Genomic DNA, 14850 nt, shown 5'->3' with positions numbered 1-14850 from the left:
TTTGTAAGATCAGCAGATCTATCAATGAAGGCTTGTTCGGTCGAGCATATTCTGCGCAAACGCAAAAATTGTGCTTTAGGTATTCCATTTATTAATGCATTTGGATGTGCACTCTTAGCCTGGAGAAAGGAATCTGTACAAATGTTGATGTTGCACCTCTTAGCATCAGTGTATCCAGGTCTAATCTCAAATTGTGATTTGGGGAGTGAAAAATAGAAGTCAATCAGGAGTTATATTCAAAGGGTACCTTTTGGCAAAAAAAAAAAGAAAGAATATTGCTTCTCAGCACTTTTTGTCTGACTGTAATCAAGTTTTGGAAAATCTATTATATTTTTATGTGACTTTGCACTTATGTGTTTCTAAATATTGCTTTCTGTTTTTCATATTTATACTGTATATTTTTGTTCATTAAGGTACAACAACCCCCTGTTAAACGCCTAAGACTACGCGGAGATTGGTCTGATACAGGACCCAGAGCAAGACCTGAAAGTGAACGAGAAAGAGATGGTACAGTATAACTTAATGACCACCAAAGGAGAATATACCGCTCTCTAATATAACAAATAATCAACAGTGTTGGATATATAATATATATATATTAACCTAAGTACCAATTTGGTACTGGGTGCAGTCTGAGTGCTGAACTGAAATCTATTTTCAAGGTTTAGAGGGAAGGCTGGTGTTAGCAGCCAGTCTCTAAAAAAGAAGCACTCTAATGATGCACACTAAGGTTTATTTAAAACTTAACATTTATTATGTCTGCTATTAATACTTTAGAGCACATGTGAACAAATAACATTTTTTTTAGTTTTATTTAATTTTCCTTAAAACATTTGTGAGGAGATAAGTGAAGAAATGTAGTGTGCATCTATGGCGCTGTTTTACTAGTAACCCACCAGCAAATTAATGAGATGTAATACTCACTATACCACTGTGATGAGACCGAGATCTGATTATCTAAATATAAACACTGTGACTAACACAGCACAGCTCTAACATCACTGTATAATTGTACTTCTTCTCTGGTCACTACAACTCAGTATTGATAAAATAAACAAGGAGCTGGCTATCTAAATATAAACGCTGTGACTGACACAGCACAGCTCTAACATCACTGTATACTTGTACTTCTAATCTAGTGCCCAAGCTACAGCATAATTGGTATGTGGGAGTAATTCAATTATTGGTGTGTAGTAGCAATGCTAAGGAATAAGGCTTATTGACATGTAGATAGATAAGTGGTATTATCATTAGAGTGTGTGAGTAGATGTCCTTGCATATGTGTGACACACTGTGTCCTATTGCAAAATTATACCATGCTTTTGTTACAAATACACCCTGCATTGGCTACAGTAAACTGACACAATGTTGCTATGCACTATTAAACCAATCTTAGGTAAACACTCTTACACATCATAGTGCCAATAGCACACCAAAACAACCTTGCTTGCTAAATACAGTGTCCTGTTACACTATCATACAGCTGCGGCCGCCTTTATCCTAGTGCGGCCGTAGCAGCGCAACTCTGATAACCGCGGGCAGATGCAGTATTTTTTTTTTTCCGGAATATGTTCCTTTATTTTAGAGCTCGTAATATTAGCATTTTATTAGCGCTGTCTGCAATACTGCAATACCGTCTAAAAACTCAGGGGGCGTTCGCGAGCTGTTGTCTTCAAAGTCTAATACTTTAGCAGTTCAACCTACAGCACGTCAGTACACAGTCTGCGTGCGCGCGCGCAGTAATTGTAAATGTGCATATTTATACATGCATGTGCAGTGCTGTATGTCTCATTTGAACATTGTTGAAACGCATAGGCGTGTACTGTAACAGTATCACATTTCGGCATATACAGCGCTCTCCCCTCGTTCGCCCCCGCACACACACAGGCTAATTTACTGCACTGCAGTATTTCAACTTCTTATCTTATCTACAGTACAGTACACCTCTCCCACACCATTCCTTTGAATGTGTGTCTTTCTGGTTTCAATTACATTCCTGCTTGCTAGCTGATGATTACTGCGCATCACTCACCCATCCACCCCCCCAACCCTTTGAGGCTTTGTTTACGGTAATGCTTGTGATAATCCCTTCTCGAATTTGATATGTAAATCTGATTTGCACAGCACTGTGAAATTGAGAGTTTAAAAAAAACATAATTCAATTCATGTTTTTGATGCAGTAAGTTACTACTTTTTGTCATTCTTTCTTTTTCTTTGGTGTAGGGGGGGGGGTGTCAATGATTATGATTATCATGAATGTAAAGAAATATTTATTTTATTTTATCAGGAACAAAAAATACAAATATACAAATAATCATGAATAATACAAAATGCAGTCTTTTTTCAGTTCTTCTGTCAGTTGAAAATTGAGGGCCGGTGGATAATCATGAATAATGCACATTGATAATATTAATTAATAATATATAATATATAATAATATATATAAAATGATATAACATTTTCCATCTTTATCTTCTTCCTCATTCTGTGTAGTTCATTGCAAGAGGGGAGGTTTTGTGTAAATCATGACTGCAGTTTAGATACACTTAACTGTACACACAGTTCACAAACTTTACACATGATACCCCCCTCTCTCCCCCAGTCCATCCTTTTTTTCTGGATAGCCAAGAAAAGAAAAAAATAGTGCAGTTATGTGCATACTGTATTATGGCATTGTGTACTGTATAGCTACTCCATATTGGACTACAGTATGCAGTTAGTTCTGTCAAACTAGTCTATACTGGAACTACTGTATACTGTAACTACTGTTAAATACTTTGCATCCAGATGGCTAGTGCTGCTCTCTCAGGAAAGAAAAAAATTGTGCAGTTAGGTGCATATTATGGCATTGTGTACTGTATAACTACTCCATATTGGACTACAGTATGCAGTTAGTACTGTCAAACTATTCTATACTGGAACTACTGTATACTGTGACTACTGTTAAATACTTTGTAACCAGATGGCTAGTGCTGCTCTCTCAGGAAAGAAAAAATCTGTGCCATACTTACCTGTATCATACAGTACTGTACTTGGTGTGCCTGTACTTACCATACTACAGTACGTACAGTACTATACCATACTACCTTCCTGATACTTGCCCATTATGCGCGATCACAATGGGCAACACAGTCGCAAAATGGTCAATATATGTATTGCATCGTTCCACGGTGAGTACATCGTTCCAAAAACTCATTATGCCTTGCGCCAACTCATCCTTTTTGGAGGTTTTCACGACTTTTCGGATATGGTCCTTCAGCTGATGCCAGACCATTTCGATAGGATTGAAGTCTGGCGATCTGTCATTGGAGGGGAAAAAAAAGGACAATTAGTTAAAGAGATACAGTACACAGTAAAAACAGTGGGAAAAAATGAGACACGGTTACCGCACTTACTCCGCTAGCGTCTTCACCCAGTTGATACCGCGCTCAAGAATATGCGCTGTTGACGCAGTGTGCTTTGGATCGTTGTCCTGGTAGAAACGGTGACCATCTGGGAACTCACGTGTGATGTATTCCACAATCTCAGGCACAATTTGCTCTTGGAAAAAAGCTTTATTCATGATTCCTATAACAAGAAAAGAAAAGTGCTCAAAAAATTGCACACTAGTACAGTACAGTGCATAAGGCAAAAGCGTGTGACTTATTTTACCTTCAAAGATGACAATGCATTCTGGTCCACACCTAGAGATGGCACCCCACACATGCATCTTCACTGGGTGTTTTGGACGCGGCTTCATAGATATGCGACCTTTTTTGTGGAATGCAAAGGTGGCAAATCTCTCCAGCGATACAGTAGACTCGTCAGTGAAGATGCAATCCTGGAAAGTTTCTCCACTGTCGATCCATGCCTGGGCCTGGACCTCTCTTTTGATCTTGTTAACATTCCTTATCATAGGGTACGTTCTGTAATGACAAGGAATACTTTTATAGGTACAGTACAATTTCTTAAACAACACTTTAACCTCCTGTACTGTCCAGTACTAACCTCACACGTCCATATTTCCATCCAATTCTGCGTCTCATCTTCTTTATGCTTGTCTCTGATACAGTGAGATTGTGATTTTGCAGCAGAGTGTATTTGACCCTTAAGACACTCTTCTCATCATTCTCTTCACTTATTTTGTCGACCAGAAGAGTTGTCTCCCTACAATATACAGAAAAACAACAATCCGGTAAGTTACAGTGCAGTAGGCCACAAATACAGCACATCATTTACAGTAAAAATAGTATAAAATTAGATAGATCTATACTATATAGTTATATTAATATGCAGCAATATAAACAATAATAGATATACTGTATTATATACTGTAGTTATATAAATATACCGAAATAACTATAAAATTAGATAGATCTATACTATATAGTTATATTAATAAGCAGCAATATAAATAATAATAGATATACTGTATTATATACTGTAGTTATATACATATACCGAAATAACTATAAAATTAGATAGATCTATACTATATAGTTATACAGCTCAACCCCGTTATAGCGCAATCCGCTATAACGCGGATCCGCTTATAACGCAGTTTGAGCGTGGACCCCGAATTAAAAAAAAACATTTTTTTAAAGTTTTTTTTATTTTATTTTTTGCACACACACTGCACACACTCACTGCACACTGCATACATTCACAGCACACTACACACTCACAGCACACTGCATACATTCACAGCACACTGCACACACTCACAACACACTGCATGCACACACTCACAGCACATTGCACACACTCACAGCACATTGCACACACTCACAGCACACTGCACATACTCACAGCACACTGCACATACTCACAGCACACTGCACACTCACAGCACACTGCACACATTCACAGCACACTGCACACACAGCACACTGCACACACTCACAGCACACTGCACACACTCACAGCACACTGCACACACTCACAGCACACTGCACATACTCACAGCACACTGCATACACTCACAGCACACTGCATACACTCACAGCACACTGCACACACTCACTGCACACACACACACACACACACACACACACACACACACACACACACACACACACACACACACACACACACACACACACACACTGCACACACACATACTGACACACACAGCACACACATATACTGACACACACAGCACACTGCACAGCACGCTGAATACACTCATAGTACACACTCACAGCACACTGCATACATTCACAGCACACTGCACACACTCACAGCACACTGCACACACTCACAGCACACTGCACACACTCACAGCACACTGCACATACTTACAGCACACTGCATACACTCACAGCACACTGCATACACTCACAGCACACTGCATACACTCACAGCACACTGCATACACTCACAGCCCACTGCATACACTCACAGCACACTGCACACACTCACAGCACACTGCACACACTCACCACACACACACACACACACACACACACACACACACACACACACACACACACACACACACACACACTGCACACACACATACTGACACACACAGCACACTGCACAGCACACTGCACAGCACACTGAATACACATAGCACACACTCACAGCACACTGCATACACTCACAGCACACTGCATACACTCACAGCACACTGCACACACACACTCACAGCACGCTGCACACACACACAGTCTCACACAGTCAAATACACACACACACACACACACACACACACACACACACAGAGACACACTTTCTCTTTAAGGGAGCTTGCTCACGCAAGACGGAAGCAGAAGCAGGAAGCAGAGACAGGGAGAAGAGCTGCCAGATGCCGGGTATGTGCTGTGTGCTGTTGCCGCTGCCCCACCGGGTCTGGGAACGCTGGGAGAGTTCTCAGCTTTCCCCCTCCGACAGACACGGTACCACCACAAAAAAAAAAAACTATACTATAGTTATATTAATATGCAGCAATATAAACAATAATAGATATACTGTATTATATAGTTATATAAATATACTTACGTGTTAGTTACCGTTGGTGTCCCTGTGCGTTGTTTGGTTTTTCCGTGTGCATGATAGCACACGGTGGTTGATGGCACGAGGCCAGAAGCAGCTAACCAGCATTGGATATCTGCAATTCGTTGTCCGCTCGTGTACATCTCCTTAATTCTCATGCTGAGATCCTTTGAAATCTTTTGAACAGGTATTGCTGCGAGTAGAAAGAAATACAAGCACAAGAATGTATATTCGATGTTTAGTCGATGTGTATTCACTGTGCAGTGAATCCACAAAATGGATGGTGTATTTATACGTTAATGACTCACAATAGAGTACGCCCACTTTTAACACCTGTACCTTGTCGCCATGCATTAAAGGTTACACACTTTGCATAGCCAACCACTCGATGATCTGTATCTGAACTTGCCCTTGTCCAGATACTGCATTGTGCCATCTGCTTCCATGGATCAACCCTGATTCTACGGACGCAGGAAGCCACTCGCCTCTGCCGTGCCTATCACACAGAAAAAGCAAAAGGCGGCAGCCGTTTCCAAGCCAAGGCCAAAGCGACAGGCTAAGGCTAATAAAGAAAACCTTCTGCTGACCCCTAAGGCTAAGGGTTTTAATACACGTAAGCCTTATTATGTCAAGAAGAAATTTGTTGATGTACACTCAAGGCAAAACAAATGGCAGCCAACCCATCGAACCCGCAGGCCACTTCCTCAATTTCGCTTCGACGTATCTGCCGCTGCTCTCCCGGAAATCTACAGCCCATCTTCTCCACTATTCGTCCACGACACTGCCGCCGCTCTCCCGGAAACCCTGCCCATCTCCTCCACTGCTCTTCGACGACACTGCCGCTGGTCTCCCGGAAATCCACGAGTCACTTTCTCCATTACGCTTAGACGACTCTGCCGCTTCTCGCCCGGAAATCCACAGGTCACTTTCTCCATCCCTCTTCGACGACGCTGCCGCTTCTCTCCAGGGAACCCCCATCTCATCCTCCGTAGCACCCATCCACCCAGATGTCCACAGCACCCCATGCACAAGAACCAGCTCGTTAGACCGCATGCTGAATGGGTTAAGTGTCGATATCCCCTGGAACTCTACTATGCTGGTAAAGATAGATCTTCTTTTAGAGACCATGCTAAATATGGATCAACGGATGGAGAAGATGAATCAACGGATGGAGAAGATAGAGACTGACATAGCGGGGATACATAATTTGCTCGGTGTTCATGCCCATGTATCCCCGACGCCGGAGAAGGAGGGCGGCATGGATGTGATGAATGGGACCTTCGACCACCTTCCAACACCAAGCGCACCCCCTCCACCAGAAGAATTTGTGTACATGTATGCCATTGAGGAGGAGGATAACATGACAACCCTGTCAAGACCACGCCAGGAGACAACACGACGACCAAGACAGGAGGAAAGCTTCCTCCCAGACAACCTACCCTCGCCCACTGCCACAAGCACACCCGCTCCCAGAATCCAACCTACATATGCTTGCATCGATACAGTGCCCGACATCATCCTGCGCGAGCTGCCACCGGCACTCAGGGAGAAGTATAGGGTGATGAGTGCTTGTTTACCCCAGAAGTATGGCATGTTAATTTTTAAGCACCACGTGTCCTACTTGGTGTACTGCGGGTGGGCCAAAAATGTAAACTACGAAGGAAATCGCGAATAAAAGGGCGCTTCTTGAAAATTTAAGTTCTATTGTGGAGGAATTGCGGCGCTATTTTTCAATTTCAGATCCTTTAATGAAAATCGTTCGAGACTCCATTAATGGCATTTTGCGTCATACAAGGCATCGGCCCTGGAAGGATAATCTGGTGGGGATCGAATTTGCGTGACTGTTCAACTATTGTTTATTTTTTGACTTGTTGCTTGTTTTAACTTGTATTAATAAAGAAATGTTTTTACTTACACAAGACCTGCACAATTCCAGTCCTCGAGGGCCGCAAACAGGCCCGGTTTACAGGATAAAACCGGGCCTGTTTGCGGCCCTCGAGGACCGGAGTTGTGCAGGCCTGACTTACTGTACTGTACACCATCCTACTGTAAATATTTTGACTTTCTGTACTTTAATAAAGGAGATGTTGCGTGTTTTAAATTTTATTAATAAAGAATTTTTTTTACTAACACCATACTGTTGTGCTGTACATGTTTTGACTTTCTGTACTTTAATAAAGGAGGTGTTGCATGTTTTAACTTGTATTAATAAAGAAATGTTTTTACTTACACAAGACCTGCATAATTCCAGTCCTTGAGGACCGCAAACAGGCCCGGTTTTCAGGATAAAAACGGGACTGTTTGCGGCCCTCGAGGACTGGAGTTGTGCAGGCCTGACTGACTGTTCTGTATACCATCCTACTGTAAATGTTTTGACTTTCTGTACATAAATGTTTTCACTAGCAGTAAACCATACACCTGTTAATGTTTTAAATTGCTGTACACTTTAAATGTTTTTAAATTGTATTTGTAAATAAATGTTTTTGTACTTACTCCACCAATAAAAGAAAATGTTGATTTGTTTTAAATTGTTCCATTGTCTCCTTTTATACTGTAACAAAATACAGTGTTTCTAGAACATACATTACTGTCCAGGCATACTGTACAGTACTGTACTGTATACTGTAGCCATGCTCAGTACTGTACATCACAAAATTATTAAAACAATACATGCTGTACTGGTATAGAATACACATATGTACTGGAATACATGTAGAATAAATGCATACTTTTTATTTTTCGGGTTTATTATACAGTATATGTAAAAAAAAGTATTGTATACGGTATGAAAACAACAGCATACTGTTTCAGTTTTTCTATGAAGCTCTCAGTTACAGTATTCTATCCTAATCAATAACAATGGCCACTAAACTGTAGACACCGGTACGTGGTTTTTTAAATCCGATTCAGCAATGTGCAGGCATTGTTACACAAAGCGATATCCATCGAAATCCCTCCATTTGCCGTTTTCCGCATGAGATGACAAAGTTTTCTTTTCTGAGGAAAAACAAAAGTACAAGTTTTACTGTAATGGTCAGTCAGTCCCCTAAAGAAGTTCCCACAGTCAGTCCCACCAATAATTTTCTCGGGGGCGTCTCCTGTTCACATGCGCATGTGCCTACTGTCGATGTGATGACACGCATATGCGTTTCAAGAAGGTTCCAATGCGCATGCGCCTAGCTTTCCACCAATTGTTCAGTATCTACTGTAGAAGCTGCTCAGCCAATGATATTGCTTACAGGAGATATTGCTTACAGGAGAATCGCTTGACTGTGCATTGAATTGATATTTCAAAAACAGAATAAAATACGGCAACATTACTCACCATAGACTTTGCCAATCAGCTGGCGCCGAGCCACTGCATGTCCCGTATTCTTGATTATACACGTAGTTGACAGGTGACAGCAGGACTACTACACCTGTAGTCAGCTGATGAGGCTGGAAATCGCTTAGGTACATGCAAGCTTGCTGGAATCTGTATGTGAAATCTGGCTCAGGCTGCAGGTATCCGGGCGGGGACAGACAGCAAGGGTTGCCGGTCACCAGGTTTTCACTGACGGTCGGACCGTTATTGGAAGCCGGTGCTGGCGCATTGCTTGCTTGCGACTGACGTTTCTTAGTTGGTTTTAACATGACCTTTCGCCTTTTGAAGTCTCCATGATCATAGATACGGGAAAAATCCGGTGATACACACCAATACCCTCCAATAACACCGGGATCAATACGAAAAAAACATGGATCGATACATAACTTTTTCCTTATTGCACGCTTCCACACATGAGCATCTGGTAAAAATTTGTAAAAGTCATAGTTTTCAGTAAAATACTGATAAATTTGACCATCTGTTGCCATTTTATCATCTGTTGCATTAATCGCGGCCCATATTAAATAAGCGTACGTTCTGTCGGGTTTTTGGAACACGGACTGCGGTGGTGCACTCATGTCGGGACTCTCAGGACAATAAAACACCAGACACTGTGCATGTATTTTTTAATATGAAAAGCCTAAATTGATACATTATTGTAACTTCTTCAGTCCCAAGGCCAATTTACAATGGACCACTGTGGTATTCTTTTAAACACCTGCAAGTCGACACATTACTGAAGCGCATGCACATTAGAATTCATAAATATCTGCCACCTGGCGGATACACGAAGAATTGCAACCAATTAAATCCGAACCATTATCAATAAACACATCAACCGCGGGTGTGAATGCAACATGAATGCGGTATGAATGTGGTGAAGTGCGTGGCATTCGGAAAAAATCCCCGAAAAAATTTGGAGATGTTGGAGAATAAACGGGGCCGCGGCTGTACCATGCCTCTGAGTCAGAGATATGAGCTGAAATAACAGACTTATGCACAGTAACCTACAATGGCTATAATAGCTGGCTCAATTGATACAAGCAAGCAATGCACTGCTACAAATCAAATGTAAATCTTGCACACAGCGGTGCTAGTAAAACGCCGATACAACCTTGCTGGAACACACGGCATACAGCTTATAGATCCTCCTCCTGAATTGACGTCATTACGTCATACGCCCAACCGGTTTCCCTCCCACCTGGCCCCTGTCGAAGCTCCAGGTGGGAGGGAAACCGGTTGGGCATATGACGTAATCACGTCAATTCAGGAGGAGGATCTGTAAGCTGTATGCCGTGTGTTCCAGCAAGGTTGTATCGGCGTTTTACTAGCACCGCTGTGTGCAAGATTTACATTTGATTTGTAGCAGTGCATTGCTTGCTTGTATCAATTGTGCCAGCTATTATAGCCATTGTAGGTTACTGTGCATAAGTCTGTTATTTCAGCTCATATCTCTGGCTCAGAGGCATGGTATGATAGTGTAATAGGACACAGTATTTAGCAAGCAAGGCTGTTTTGGTGTGCTATTGGCACTATGATGTTTAAGAGTGTTTACCTAAGATTGGTTTAATAGTGCACTACATGTATAGCAACATTGTGTCAGTTTACTGTAGCCAATGCAGGGTGTATTTGTAACAAAAGCATGGTATAATTTTGCAATAGGACACAGTGTGTCACACATATGCAAGGACATCTACTCACACACTCTAATGATAATACCACTTATCTATCTACATGCCAATAAGCCTTATTCCTTAGCATTGCTACTACCCACCAGTTATTGAATTACTCCCACATACCAATTATGCTGTATCTTAGGCACTAGATTAGAAGTACAATGTAATGCTCGGCCTGCCCACAAGCCAGTCGAGACCCCGGGACTGAGGTGGAAAGGAGTAATACCACACACCTAGCAGTAAACGGGGGAACGGCCGGAGTGTGGATGTAGCGTAGATGGTCCGGGTAAACAAAAATAGAAATGATACACGGTACTTGACAGCTCCGGCGAAGAAGGGTAAAGTTCGTAAGCCAATGGTCGAGGATTGGAGAGAGCAGCGAAGTTGAGTGTCTGTAAGCCTGGGTCATGGAGTGGAGAGAGCAGCGTAGTCGATTGTCCGTGAGCCGTGTCCAGGGGTTGTATAAGTCTGCAGCGTAGAAAGTCCAAAGCGAAGTCCAAAGGGTTCCAGAGAGCAGCGTAGTAGAGTCCAAAGCAAAAGGTCAAATCCAGGGAGGTCAGCAGAATTTCTAGGGACAGGAACCGACACTGTAAGACAAGAGAGGCCAGGCAACAGCAGACAGCACCAAGGTACAGTAGCTATGCAGAGCAAAGAGAAAATGGTGAAGGGGGACTAAATAAGGGACTGGGACCAATCAGGGGAAGGGGAGTGACAGAGGAGCGGCCCGAAGAAGGACCTGATAGGAGAGCAGAGTGTGAGAGTTTGGGACCAATCAGAGTGAGGGGAGGGACAGCGAAGCGGCCCGAGTAAGACCCAGATAGGAGAGAATTACCAGAGGCTTTGGGAGTGGTCTGAGCAAGGGGAGGAGCGGAGGGACAGACAAGGGAATGAACAAGTGCGCCGTGTCAGAGGAGGCGGAGAGTGCGAGAGACGTACCGGAGGATTTGGGAGTAGTCTGAGCAAGGGGAGGAGCGGAGGGACGGACAGGGGAAGTGTCAGGTGGAGAAGAGGGACCTGGGTGGCGAAGCTGACGGGGCAGGGGCAGAGACACGCAAGTTGCGTGCGCCGCATCAGAGGAGGCGGAGTCTGACGCCTGGTGGCAACTAATGGCGGCCTGGATTCGCGCACGCCCGTAGGGGTGACGCGCGCGACCGGGATGTGCGGGGGTAGCCGCCAGTTGCGAGGGACGCCACCGTGGAGCCCGGACGGCCTGTAATAAAGGTAAGGAGACGCTGGAAGCGGGTATACCCGTAGCGCGGATCCCTACATACAAGTATACAGTGATGTTAGAGCTGTGCTGTCAGTCACAGCGTTTATATTTAGATAGCCAGCTCCTTGTTTATTTTATCAATACTGACTTGTAGTGACCAGAGAAGAAGTAAAATTATACAGTGATGTTAGAGCTGTGCTGTGTTAGTCACAGCGTTTATATTTAGATAATCAGATCTCGGTCTCATCATAGTGGTATAGTGGGTATTACATCTCATTCATTTGCTGCTGGGTTACTAGTAAAACAGCGCCATAGAGGCACACTACATTTCTTCACTTATCTCCTCACAAATGTTTTAAGGAAAATTAAATAAAACTAAAAAAATGTTATTTGTTCACATGTGCTCTAACTTAATGTTAGCGTTAAAATAATATTTAAATCTCCTTACAAATACTGAAGAAATGTCTGCTACTAGTCACATTCCTAGTGTATAACATCGTAAATGCTGATTCATAATTTAGTTTCTGCTTACAGCTGTTCACTGGGGGCTGTAAGCTGTCAATTGAAGAATTATAATTGACATCTGCAATTAGATCTTTTGATGAATAGCAGAATACAGGACTAAAACCAAACGGGTTGATTTTTGTATGTATGAATGTATGTATGTACCGTATGTATGAATGTATACATATACATACACAACCTATCTCCTAGAGTGGAACTAAAACGTTTTGCATAATTATGTGCTCCTGAGAGTGCCTGTGTAAACTCTATGTTTGTGTATCCACTAATGTGCACCCAAGCAAGCTTGCCAATTGTTACGCTTTTCTTTATGATATATATAGAGACAGAGAGAGACAGAAAGAGACAGTGAGACCTATTGAAATATTTCTGGTACAATTAAAAAAAAAAAAGCTAAAAACAACAATGGTTAAACTCACAAACAACAAAGATTAAATCACATTTATGAGTGCAATACTCAATACTCAGTCCCCAAACAATCCTTTTTTTTTTTTTTTTTTTATCACGCTTTAAAACATGAAGCCAAAAGCAGGATTCACTAAGAAATGAAGGCCATTTTTTTAAGGCTGATAAAAAAAAAATGCAAAAAAAAAAGCTGTTTTTTGTATCAGTGCTATTGTGCTATTGTGCTATAAATGCTACAGTATAGCGCGATAGCTTAAAAAAAAAAGCAGATACAAGGTTTTAGTGGTATAAGCGCTCCAGCGCCGGATCCTCAGAGTAATATATAAACAAATAGATAGCACATAAGCCAAGGCACAGGATCCTGTGCCCTGGCTTATGTGCTATCTATTTGTTTATATATTACTCTGAGGATCCGGCGCTGAAGCGCTTATACCACTAAAACCTTGTTTCTGGACATTTATTCTGGTTGTTGCCCGTGCACTATAGGGATCAAATCATTTTTGTATAAATATTTTGAGAGTGGGTCTAGCTTTTTTCTAAAGCTTTTTTCTAAGTCCTTGTTAGTCTTATGGTATTATTGCAAAACCTTTTGCAGTAATTTTTGTCCACATTATAAATGGAAGACAGTTCACAGGAACAGGACTCGAGTTCTATAGCAGCTTATGCATTTAGTTGCAGTGATGATTCTCTCAGAAAGAAAAAAGCCCTCCATGTCTTTGAGAATATTGTTGATGTGGAATCAAATGATGTTGCAGATTTAAAAATTCATTTCCAGCAATTGGAGACGCTGTTGATACTCAAGACCAGAATATGGTGGGATGTGGTGACACTTGAGAACTACATTAAGAGTAAGAGGATTCCCAGGGGCCTAAGAGTGAAGAAACCGCCGATTTTTGGTTTTCTAAGTAAAGATTTTGAAAGTCAGTGGTTCATTGTGCTTAACAATTGTTCTTTCAAACTAATGGAACTTATAATTCTAGAGAAAAGGAAGGAAAAAGAATCTTTGGAGGTGAAGATTAAAAATTTGCAGGATTAATTGTATAAACTTAAGGACATTGAAGGATTTAAAGATTGTGATCGGATTCTACTGCACCGACACACTTTATTCGAGCAAATGCCCGGTTTGTACCTGGCAGATACCTGGAATCCGCCGCTGCTCACCTCTTGCATGCTGCGTTGCGTTTGCCTTCCCAGCCACGGTTCATGCCTGGCTGACGGGGGCCTGATCTGTTAAATGATAATGTGAAGAATTTACTAGGCTGCAATGTTTCGCTTGTCCACCAGATGGCATAAACTCATGACTTAAGTAATGTGTGGGCTTTGCAAGTTGTTTCGTTTAAAAAAAAATACTTTATCCCAGTACAGTATGCTATTGTAACTTGTCCTTGAGACTGAAGGAAGATGTTGCAAAAAATGTATCAATTTAGGCTTTACATACTGTACTGTATTAAATAAAGACAAAGACCATTTTCGCTTACACTATTCTACAGAGACATGAGTGTTCAAATGCAGCCCGTGTTCCAAAAACCTGACAGAAGTTATGCTTATTTGATATGGGCCGCTATTAATGCAACAGAGGATAAGATGGCAACAGTTGTTCAAATTTATCAGTATTTTATCGAAAACTATGACTTTTACAGATTTTCGCCAACTCCTCATTTGTGGAAGCGGGCAATAAGGAAAAGGTTATGTAGTGA

General features: G+C 41.9%; 1 protein-coding gene across 10 annotated transcripts in view; it reads left to right on the top strand.

Moving 5' to 3' along the window:
- DCAF6 (DDB1 and CUL4 associated factor 6) overlaps positions 1–14850 on the top strand; it is a 397587-nt gene that overhangs the window by 162839 nt on the left and 219898 nt on the right. For all 10 annotated transcript variants that reach the window (XM_075589478.1, XM_075589475.1, XM_075589477.1 and 7 more), the window contains one exon: positions 414–507. In XM_075589478.1, the coding sequence (XP_075445593.1) occupies positions 414–507 (94 nt within the window). The remainder of the gene's footprint in view (positions 1–413; positions 508–14850) is intronic.

Source organism: Ascaphus truei, chromosome 3 (genome assembly GCF_040206685.1).
Source record: "Ascaphus truei isolate aAscTru1 chromosome 3, aAscTru1.hap1, whole genome shotgun sequence".
NCBI lineage: Eukaryota > Metazoa > Chordata > Amphibia > Anura > Ascaphidae > Ascaphus > Ascaphus truei.
Note: the sequence above shows the minus strand (reverse complement) of the source record. Positions and strands in the feature narration are given on the sequence as shown.